The sequence below is a fragment of the Salvelinus namaycush genome, unplaced genomic scaffold (assembly GCF_016432855.1).
Source record: "Salvelinus namaycush isolate Seneca unplaced genomic scaffold, SaNama_1.0 Scaffold625, whole genome shotgun sequence".
NCBI classification, from domain to species: Eukaryota; Metazoa; Chordata; class Actinopteri; order Salmoniformes; family Salmonidae; genus Salvelinus; species Salvelinus namaycush.
Genome location: NW_024061337.1, coordinates 1,079 through 12,619, shown reverse-complemented (window position 1 = coordinate 12,619; position 11,541 = coordinate 1,079). Strand labels below are relative to the sequence as shown.

General features: G+C 41.5%; 1 protein-coding gene across 1 annotated transcript; it reads right to left on the bottom strand.

Moving 5' to 3' along the window:
• Positions 1–1,881: 1,881 nt before the first annotated feature.
• LOC120042161 (kunitz-type serine protease inhibitor bitisilin-3-like) lies at positions 1,882–10,167 on the bottom strand (the record flags this gene model as incomplete). Its single annotated transcript, XM_038987023.1, has 4 exons — positions 1,882–1,964; positions 3,382–3,426; positions 4,461–4,637; positions 9,961–10,167. Coding segments are annotated over 4 exons (512 nt in total), but the record flags the coding sequence as incomplete, so codon positions are not given.
• Positions 10,168–11,541: the final 1,374 nt, after the last annotated feature.

Sequence of the window (11,541 nt, the reverse complement as noted above, 5' to 3'; positions counted from 1 at the left end):
AACCCCTTGATGGACAGGACAAACCCCCTTGTGACAGTAACGCCACGTTGATGGACAGGACAAACCCCTTGATGGACAGGACAAACCCCCTTGTGACAGTAACGCCACGTTGATGGACAGGACAAACCCCCTTGTGACAGTAACACCACGTTGATTAACAGGAACAACCCCCCTGATGGACAGGACAAACCCCCTTGTGACAGTAACGCCACGTTGATGGACAGGACAAACCCCCTTGTGACAGTAACGCCACGTTGATTAACAGGAACAACCCCCCTGATGGACAGGACAAACCCCCTTGTGACAGTAACGCCACTTTGATGGACAGGACAAACCCCCTTGTTAGACAGGACAAACCCCCTTGTGACAGTAACGCCACGTTGATGGACAGGACAAACCCCCTTGTGACAGTAACGCCACGTTGATTAACAGGAACAACCCCCCTGATGGACAGGACAAACCCCCTTGTGACAGTAACGCCACGTTGATGGACAGGACAAACCCCCTTGTTAGACAGGACAAACCCCCTTGTGACAGTAACGCCACGTTGATGGACAGGACAAACCCCCTTGTTAGACAGGACAAACCCCCTTGTGACAGTAACGCCACGTTGATGGACAGGACAAACCCCCTTGTGACAGTAACACCACGTTGATTAACAGGAACAACCCCCCTGATGGACAGGACAAACCCCCTTGTTAGACAGGACAAACCCCCTTGTGACAGTAACACCACGTTGATTAACAGGAACAACCCCCTGATGGACAGGAAAACCTCCCTTGTTGGACACCCTCGCTATCGTTGGTGATAACCTGGTACAGTACGATGTCATAGCAGTCCCATGGGAGACAACATGTTTTTAAACAGTGTATTGGTTTATTCTCATATCATGTCCTACAAAAACATACCATGTAGTAGCTTCTACAAAACCTATGTGAATGCTGATATTATTATTATTATAATGTTGATACAGACCAAACACAAGAAAAGACATTAAAAACCATTAAAATATCAGAAAAATCTTGTTGCACACTCAGTAGTTCAATAACAGACAATACAAACTTGAATCTAATTGATAAAAATAGTGCTTATTCTTTCAAATCTGTGGAGAATATTTGAGTAGTTACCAAATTTACCTGAAATAAACATACATTCTTATTGTAAAAGAGGAGTGTACAAAAAACATTATAAATGTTGTAAAATAACTGAGATGTCAAACATAACCATGAGGAAAATAGCCTGGCGTACATTTGTGATGGGGAAGTCAGATACGATATTGTCAACCCAGAAACAAATGATTTGTGAATAGTTTGATAACAACAAATGAGGTAAACATATTGAATGTAAAGTTTGTTAGTTGCAACTGTAGGCCTATGTTACTCTATGATATCGCCCTGAGAGGGGCCATTCAGGTGAGGGCCCTAGCTGGTTTTCCCCCTACAATTAAAATGACTGGCATGGGTACACTCAATATGGCTGCCCGTCAACTCCTCATGGACGTTGACTTGAATGAAATCATGCCTTCTAGTCATTCTAAGTTCCTTTCATGCATGTCTCCTCTCCTCTCCTCTCCTCTCCTCTCCTCTCCTCTCCTCTCCTCTCCTCTCCTCTCCTCTCCTCTCCTCTCCTCTCCTCTCCTCTCCTCTCCTCTACGCCATCTCAATTGGTTCTTCTTGCAGTGGTGTCTCTTGCTTGACTTCTTTCACTTTCTTTGGTTCACTTTTGTGATTCTTCCTGATATTTGATATAAAATAACAGTTAGTTATTTGTAGCATAATTATGCTAAAAAACTAAAATTGAACAAACTGAGTAATTCTAATTTTCCTGTTCTACTAGTTTCCTAACAGAAGAGATTACAGAAGAGAATGATGAATAGTGTACTTACTTGCTCTGTATGGCCAGGACAACAATGACTATGATGAGTATTACTCCAGTGATCCCAAATACCACTCCTAGAATCAGGGCTGCAGGAAACAGAATAACAGGTCAGTGTTTAATTAACAGAAGATAATAAATTAATAGTAAGTCCAAACTGTTGAACAGGCCTACAGTACATTGTTTTTTAATAGACCTACACTACACAGTGCCTTTGGAACGTATTCATAACCCTTGACTTTTTCCACATTTTGTTACTTCACAGCATTATTCTAAAATTGATTAAAGTATTTATTTTCTCATTAATCTACACACAATACCCCATAATGACAAAGTGAAAAAGGTTTTTTAGACATTTTTGCAAATGTTAAAAAAATTATATATGAGACTCAAACATGAGACTCGAAATTGAGCTCAGGTGAATCCTGTTTCCATTGATCATCCTTGAGATGTTTCTACAACTTGATTGGATTCCACCTGTGGTAAATTCAACTGATTGGACATGATTTGGAAAGGCACACACCTGTCTATATAAGGTCCCACAGTTTGGAATCATCAAGACTCAGGGAGGTGACCAAGAACCTGATGGTCCCGCTGACAGAGCACCAGAGTTCCTCTGTGGAGATGGGAGAACCTTCCAGAAGGACAACCATCTCTGCAGCACTCCACCAATCAGGCCTTGATGGTAGAGTGGGCAGGCGGAAGCCACTCCTCAGTAAAAGGCACATGACAGCCCTATTGGAGTTTGCCGAAAGGCACCTAAAGGACTCTCAGACCATGAGAAACAAGATTCTCTGGTCTGATGAAACCAAAATTTAACTGAATGCCAAGCGCCAGGTCTGGAGGAAACCTGGCACCATCCCTACGATGAAGCATGGTGGTGGAGGCATCATGCTTTGGGGATGTTTTCATCGGCAGAGACTGGGAGACTAGTCAGGATCGAGGGAAAGATGAACGGAGCAAAGTACGGAGAGATCCTTGATGAACCCTGTGAAGGGTCTGAATACTTAAATAATTGTGATATTTCCGTTTTTTATTTTTAATACATTTGCACAGATTTCTTAAGAACGGTTTTGATTCGTCATTATGGGGTAATGTGTGTTGACAGTTGAGGAAAAAAACTATTTAATCAATTTTAGAATAAGGCTGTAACGTAACAAATGTGGAAAAAGTTAAGGGGTCTGAATACTTCCGAATGCACTGTACAATACAAAAGTATGTGGACACCACTTCAAATGATTGGATTTGGCTATTTCAGCCACATCCGTTTGCTGACAGGTGTATAACATCGAGCACACTGCTCGACCTCACTAATGCCCTTGTGGCTGAATGGAAGCAAGTCCCCGCAGCAATGTTCCAACATCTAGTGGAAAGCCTTCCCAGAAGGGTGGAGGCTGTTATAGCAGCAAAGGGGGACCGACTCCATATTAATGCCCATAATTTTGGAATGAGATGTTGGACAGGTGTCCACATTCATATGGTCATGTAGTGTATTTCTCTACTCACCAACAGGAGTATCGGGCTCATCCTCCTCAACTTCAGTACCCTCATCTGATGACAGAACATGTCAGAAATATTATAGACAACATAATATCAGATTCTTATAGAAATTATAATATCAGATTATTATAGATATAATAATATCCGATTATTATAGAAATTATAATATCAGATTATTATAGATATTATAATATCAGATTATTATAGAAATTATAATATCAGATTATTATAGAAATTATAATATCAGATTATTATAGAAATTATAATATCAGATTTTTATAGATATTATAATATCAGATTATTATAGAAATTATATCAGATTTTTATAGATATTATAATATCAGATTATTATAGAAATTATAATATCAGATTATTATAGAAATTATAATATCAGATTTTTATAGATATTATAATATCAGATTATTATAGAAATTATATCAGATTTTTATAGACATAACATCAGATTATTATAGATATTATAATATCAGATTATTATAGAAATTATAATATCAGATTATTATAGATATGATAATATCAGATTTTTATAGATATTATAATATCAGATTATTATAGAAATTATATCAGATTTTTATAGACATAACATCAGATTATTATAGACAACATAATATCAGATTATTATAGAAATTATAATATCAGATTATTATAGAAATTATAATATCAGATTATTATAGATATGATAATATCATATTATTATAGATTCTAGAAATTATATTGTCAGATTATAGATTTATAAAATCAGATTGTTATGATAGATATTATAATATCTGATTATTATAGATATTATAATATCAGATTGTTATATAAATTAGAATATCAGATTTTTATAGATATTATAGTATCAGATTTTTATAGATATTATTATGATATCAGATTATTATAGATGTTATATTATCAGATTAATATAGATATAATATCAGTTTATTATTCAATATGACATTGATCTGTAGTTAGTTTTAAGTATAATTTAAAACTACAAGAATATTTGATATTTTATCATTCATTAATACATTTTTTGTTATGCTATGTAATGCTATGCCATTTTATGTCATGTCATGTCATCTCACCATGAATCCCAGCACAGGTGGCATTGCAGGCCTGATGGTCGATGAACCTGTTCCCGTTTCCCACACAGCCAGTCCAGTGGAACTTCTTACACTTCTGATGGATGGGGTCGTAGTAATAACGCAGGTAGGTGCCGAAGCATTCACCCAGAGCCTTCTTGAAGTGGCAGGCTTTTGTCTCTGGGGAAGGACAAGGGTTGGGTACAGAGAGATAGCATTAATTACACACTAAGATGTGTTCACGAGCACAACAGAACAGACCATGAGAGAGCTATTAATCATGGGGGAGAGACCACATGTTTTCAGAAGATGGGATGGGACTACCATGTATGTTCAATTCTGAGGTTTCACACAGATCAATATTTATACTTGTCCAGTTATATTTGATCATAGTTATATTTGTCCAATACAAAGTTGTCCTCAAATTTTATTGTAGAGGATGTAGTACTATGTTTTGCCACATGGTGGCACATTGCAATTACGGTAAAATGCACAGCCCCACATTTGAACACAGTTGCATTAGTTCTTTATAATGTAATCCCTGAGTTCTATACTGATCGTTGTATTAGTTACTTATTTCTCTCTCCCTCTCTCCCTCTCTCCCTCTCTCCCTCCCTCCCTCCCTCCCTCCCTTGCAGTTGCATTAGTTCTTTACAGTTGCATTAGTTCTTTATAATGTAATCCCTGAGTTCTATACTGATCGTTGTATTAGTTACTTATTTCTCCCTCCCTCCCTCCCTCCATCTCTCTCTCTCTCTCTCACTCACTCAATCACTCCCTCACTCCCTCCCTCCACCTCTCCCTCCATCTCTCCCTCTCGCTGTCCCTCTCTACCTCTCCCCCCCTCTCTCCCCCCCCTCTCTCCCTCTCTCCCTCCCTCCACCTCTCCCTCCATCTCTCCCTCTCTCTCCCCCCCTCTCTCCCCCCCTCTCTCCCCCCCCTCTCTCCCTCTCTCCCTCCCTCCACCTCTCCCCCACTCTCCTTCTCTCCCTCCCTGCTGAGTCACAGAGCAATGAAAACCTCTTCCGCTATACATACACTACTCCAAAGGGTTTATGACCACACCACAATAAAGTCCTTGTTTATGACCACACCACAATAAAGTCATTGTTTATGACCACACCACAATAAAGTCCTTGTTTATGACCACACCCCAATAAAGTCCTTGTTCATGACCACACCCCAATAAAGTCCTTGTTTATGACCCCAATAAAGTCCTTCTTCATGACCACACCACAATAAAGTCCTTGTTTATGACCACACCACAATAAATACCTTGTTTATGACCACAATAAAGTCCTTGTTTATGACCACAATAAAGTCCTTGTTTATGACCACACCCCAATAGAGTCCTTGTTTATGACCACACCCCAATAGAGTCCTTGTTTATGACCACACCCCAATAAAGTCCTTGTTCATGACCACAATAAAGTCCTTGTTTATGACCCCAATAAAGTCCTTGTTTATGACCACACCACAATAAAGTCCTTGTTTATGACCACACCACAATAAAGTCCTTGTTTATGACCACACCACAATAAAGTCCTTGTTCATGACCACACCACAATAAAGTCCTTGTTTATGACCACAATAAATACCTTGTTTATGACCACAATAAAGTCTTTGTTCATGACCACAATAAAGTCCTTGTTTATGACCACAATAAATACCTTGTTTATGACCACAATAAAGTCTTTGTTCATGACCACAATAAAGTCCTTGTTTATGACCACACCACAATAAAGTCCTTGTTCATGACCACACCACAATAAAGTCCTTGTTTATGACCACACCACAATAAAGTCCTTGTTTATGACCGCACAGCTGAAAACTGCAAAAAAACTGCTTTAGACTAGTTGAGTACCTGGAGCATGGAGCATCAGCATTTGTGGGTTCAATTACAGGCTCAAAATGGCTAGAAACAAAGACCTTTCTTCTGAAACTCGTCAGTCTATTCTTGTTCTGCGAAATGAATGCTATTCCATGCAAGAAAATGCCAAGAAACTGAAGATCTCGTAAAACGCTATGTACTACTAGAACAGTGCAAACTGGCTCTAGCCAGAATAGAAAGAGGAGTGGGTTGGCGCCCCCCCTTGGGTTGTGCCGTGGCGGAGATCTTTGTGGGCTATACTCGGCCTTGTCTCAGGATGGTAAGTTGGTGGTTGAAGATATCCCTCTAGTGGTGTGGGGGCTGTGCTTTGGCAAAGTGGGTAGGGTTATATCCTGCCTGTTTGGCCCTGTCCGGGGGTATCATCGGATGGGGTCACAGTGTTTCCTGACCCCTCCTGTCTCAGCCTCCAGTATTTATGCTGCAGTAGTTTATGTGTCGGGGTCTAGGGTCAGTCTGTTATATCTGGAGTATTTCTCCTGTCTTATCCGGTGTCCTGTGTGAATTTAAGGATGCTCTCTCTAATTCTCTCTTTCTCTCTCTCGGAGGATCTGAGCCCTAGGACCATGCCTCAGGACTACCTGGCATGATGACTCCTTGCTGTCCCCAGTCCACCTGGCCTTGCTGCTGCTCCAGTTTCAACTGTTCTGCCTGCGGCGATGGAACCCTGACCTGTTCACCGGACGTGCTACCTGTCCCAGACCTGCTGTTTTCAACTCTCTAGAGACAGCAGGAGCGGTAGAGATACTCTCAATGACCGGCTATGCAAAGCCAACTGACATTTACTCCTGAGGTGCTGACCTGTTGCACCCTCGACAACTACTGTGATTATTATTATTTGACCATGCTGGTCATTTATGAACATTTGAACATCTTGGCCATGTTCTGTTATAATCTCCACCCGGCACAGCCAGAAGAGGACTGGCCACCCCTCATAGCCTGGTTCCTCTCTAGGTTTCTTCCTAGGTTTTGGCCTTTCTAGGGAGTTTTTCCTAGCCACCGTGCTTCTACACCTGCATTGCTTGCTGTTTGGGGTTTTAGGCTGGGTTTCTGTACAGCACTTTGATATATCAGCTGATATAAGAAGGGCTATATAAATACATTTGATTTGATTTGAGTGGGAGGCCACGGTGCACAACTGCGCAAGAGGACAAGTACATTAGAGTGTCTAGTTTGAGAAACAGACGCCTCACAAATCCTCAACTGGCAGCTTCATTAAATAGTACCCGCAAAACACCAGTCTCAACGTCAACAGTGAAGAGGCGACTCCGGGATGCTGGCCTTCTAGGCAGAGTTGCAAAGAAAAAGCCATATCTCAGACTGGCCAATAAAAATAAAAGATTAAGATGAGCAAAAGAACACAGACACTGGGGAGAGGAACTCTGCCTAGAAGGTCAGCATCCCGGAGTCGCCTCGTCACTGTTGACGTTGAGAGTGCATATGTTGTCATGTGTTTTTTATGCATGTGGGTGTTGCTTCACAGTCCCCGCTGTTCCATGAGGTGTATTTTTATCTGTGTGCCTCCCATAGTCTGTTCTGGACTTGGGAACTGTAAAGAGACGTCTTGTGGCATGTCTTGTGGGGTATGCATGAGTGTCCAAGCTGTGTGCCAGTAGTTTAGACAGACAGCTCGGTACATTCAACATGTACAATACATCTCATAAATAAAAGTAGTGTTGAAGTCAATCTCTCCTCCACTTTGAGCCAGGAGAGATTGACATGCATATTATTAACGTTAGCTCTCTGTGTACATCCAAGGGCCAGCCGTGCTGTCCTGTTCTGAGACAATTGCAATTTTCCTGAGTCCTTTTTTGTGGCACCTGACCACACGACTGAACAGTAGTCCAGGTGTGACAAAACTTGGGCCTGTAGGACCTGCCTTGTTGATAGTGCTGTTAAGAAGGTAGAAACTAGGGCCTGTAGGACCTGCCTTGTTGATAGTGTTGTTAAGAAGGTAGAAACTAGGGCCTGTAGGACCTGCCTTGTTGATAGTGTTGTTAAGAAGGTAGAGACTAGGGCCTGTAGGACCTGCCTTGTTGATAGTGTTGTTAAGAAGGTAGAAACTAGGGCCTGTAGGACCTGCCTTGTTGATAGTGTTGTTAAGAAGGTAGAGACTAGGGCCTGTAGGACCTGCCTTGTTGATAGTGTTGTTAAGAAGGTAGAAACTAGGGCCTGTAGGACCTGCCTTGTTGATAGTGTTGTTAAGAAGGTAGAAACTAGGGCCTGTAGGACCTGCCTTGTTGATGGTGTTGTTAAGAAGGTAGAAACTAGGGCCTGTAGGACCTGCCTTGTTGATAGTGTTGTTAAGAAGGTGGAAACTAGGGCCTGTAGGACCTGCCTTGTTGATAGTGTTGTTAAGAATGCAGAGCAGCACTTTATTATGGACAGACTTCTCCCCAATGTTAGCTACTGTTGTATCGATATGTTTCGACCATGACAGTTTACAATTCAGAGTTACTCCAAGCAGTTTAATCTCTTCAATTTGCTAAATTTCAACAATATTCATTACAAGATTTAGTTTAGGGTTCAGTGAATGATTTGTCCCAGATACAATGCTTTAAGTTTTTGAAATATTTAGGACTAACTTATTCCTTGCCAACCATTCTGAAACTAACAGCAGCCCTTTATTAAGTGTTGTTGTCATTTCAGTTGCTGTAGTTGCTGACATGCATAGTGTTGATTCATTCGCATACATAGACACGCTTGCTTTACTGAAACCCAGTGGCATGTCATTAGTGAAGTTTGAAAAAAGTAAGGGGCCTAGACATCTGCCCTGGGGAATTCCTGATTCTACCTGGATTATGTTGGAGAGGCTTCCATTAAAGAACACCCTCTGTGTTCTGTTAGACAGGTAACTCTTTATCCATAGCAGGGGGTGTAAAGCCATAACACATACGTTTTTCCAGCAACAGACGATGATCGATAATGTCAAAAGCCACACTGAAATCTAACAAAACAGCCACCACAATATTTTTATCATAATTTTCCCTCAGCCAATCATCAGTATTTTGTGTAAGTGCTGTGCTTGTTGAGTGTCCTTACCTACAAGCGTGGTGAAAGTCTCTTGTCAATTTGTTTACTGTAAAATAACATTGTATCTGGTGAAACACAATTTTTTCCAAAAGTTTACTAAGGGTTGGTAACAGGCTGATTGGTCGGCTATTTGAGCCAGTAAAGGGGGCTTTACTATTCTTAGGTAGCGGAATGACTTTTGCTTCCCTCCAAGCCTGAGGGCACACAGTTAGCTTAAATTGAAGATGTGGCAAATAGGAGTGGCAATATCGTCCGCTATTATCCACAGTAATTTTCCATCCAAGTTGTCAGACCCTGGTGACTTGTCATTGTTGATAGATAACAATAATTTTTTCCCCTCTTCCACACTGACTTTACGTAATTCAAAATTACAATGCTTGTCTTCCACCATTTGGTCAGATATAGTGTCAGCGTTTGTTGATATAGAATTTTCACAAATGCCACAAATATCTAACTACTCACTTGTCAGAGAATAATAAAAAAGGTGTAAAATTTTTCGTGGGGCTGTATATGAACAGACTTTAATCAGATGTTATGTTGCTAAAATGTTATCAGTTCTACTTTAAATGTGTCCTATCTCACCATCCACGGGATAGATCTCCTCTGCCTTGGCTGAACAGTTCCTCATACAGACCCTCTCCAGGGGGAAGCGGTTAGCGTTGCCCCCCTCCCCCAGGTACTTGAAGGGGTAGCACAGGTCTTTAGCTGCGTCATAATACAGCAGGATCTGGAAGTCCTCTGCTCCGGAGGCTGGAGCTGTACCCATATCCTGTGGTAGGAGACAGTAATCTGTGGAGAGGAGAGGAGAGGAGGGGGATTAGAAGACAAGAACAGAACACTGTAGAGAGGAGAGGAGAGGAGAGGAGAGGAGAGGAGAGGAGAGGAGAGGAGAGGAGAGGAGAGGAGAGGAGAGGAGATTAGAAGACAAGAACAGAACACTGTAGAGAGGAGAGGAGAGGAGAGGAGAGGAGAGGAGAGGAGAGGAGAGGAGAGGAGAGGAGAGGAGAGGAGAGGAGAGGAGAGGAGAGGAGAGGAGAGGGAGCTGTACCCTCATCCTGTGGTAGGAAACAGTATGTTGTTGGAACAAAGAGAAAAATGGAGAGAGAGAGGGAGGGTTAGAACATAGACTACAGTACGCTGTTGGACCACAGAAGATAAAGGGAAAATTACAAAAGAGAGGTAGAGAGAACTGAGAACATCCTGTGTGCTGCTGGACCATGGAGAGATGGAGATAAATTAGATCAGAGAGGTAGAGAGAACTGAGAACATCCTGTGTGCTGCTGGACCATGGAGAGATGGAGATAAATTAGATCAGAGAGGTAGAGAGAACTGAGAACATCCTGTGTGCTGCTGAACCATGGAGAGATGGAGATAAATTAGATCAGAGAGGTAGAGAGAACTGAGAACATCCTGTGTGCTGCTGGACCATGGAGAGATGGAGATAAATTAGATCAGAGAGGTAGAGAGAACTGAGAACATCCTGTGTGCTGCTGAACCATGGAGAGATGGAGATAAATTAGATCAGAGAGGTAGAGAGAACTGAGAACATCCTGTGTGCTGCTGGACCATGGAGAGATGGAGATAAATTAGATCAGAGAGGTAGAGAGAACTGAGAACATCCTGTGTGCTGCTGGACCATGGAGAGATGGAGATAAATTAGATCAGAGAGGTAGAGAGAACTGAGAACATCCTGTGTGCTGCTGGACCATGGAGAGATGGAGATAAATTAGATCAGAGAGGTAGAGAGAACTGAGAACATCCTGTGTGCTGCTGAACCATGGAGAGATGGAGATAAATTAGATCAGAGAGGTAGAGAGAACTGAGAACATCCTGTGTGCTGCTGGACCATGGAGAGATGGAGATAAATTAGATCAGAGAGGTAGAGAGAACTGAGAACATCCTGTGTGCTGCTGGACCATGGAGAGATGGAGATAAATTAGATCAGAGAGGTAGAGAGAACTGAGAACATCCTGTGTGCTGCTGGACCATGGAGAGATGGAGATAAATTAGATCAGAGAGGTAGAGAGAACTCAGCAGACAGTACACATTTAGGGGTTGGATGCATTTAGAAAAATATAATATTTTAAGATGAAAATTGCCAATTGTACAATTACCAATTGTATTTCTAATGTTGTAATGTCCCACTATGAGGTGGAGAATTAG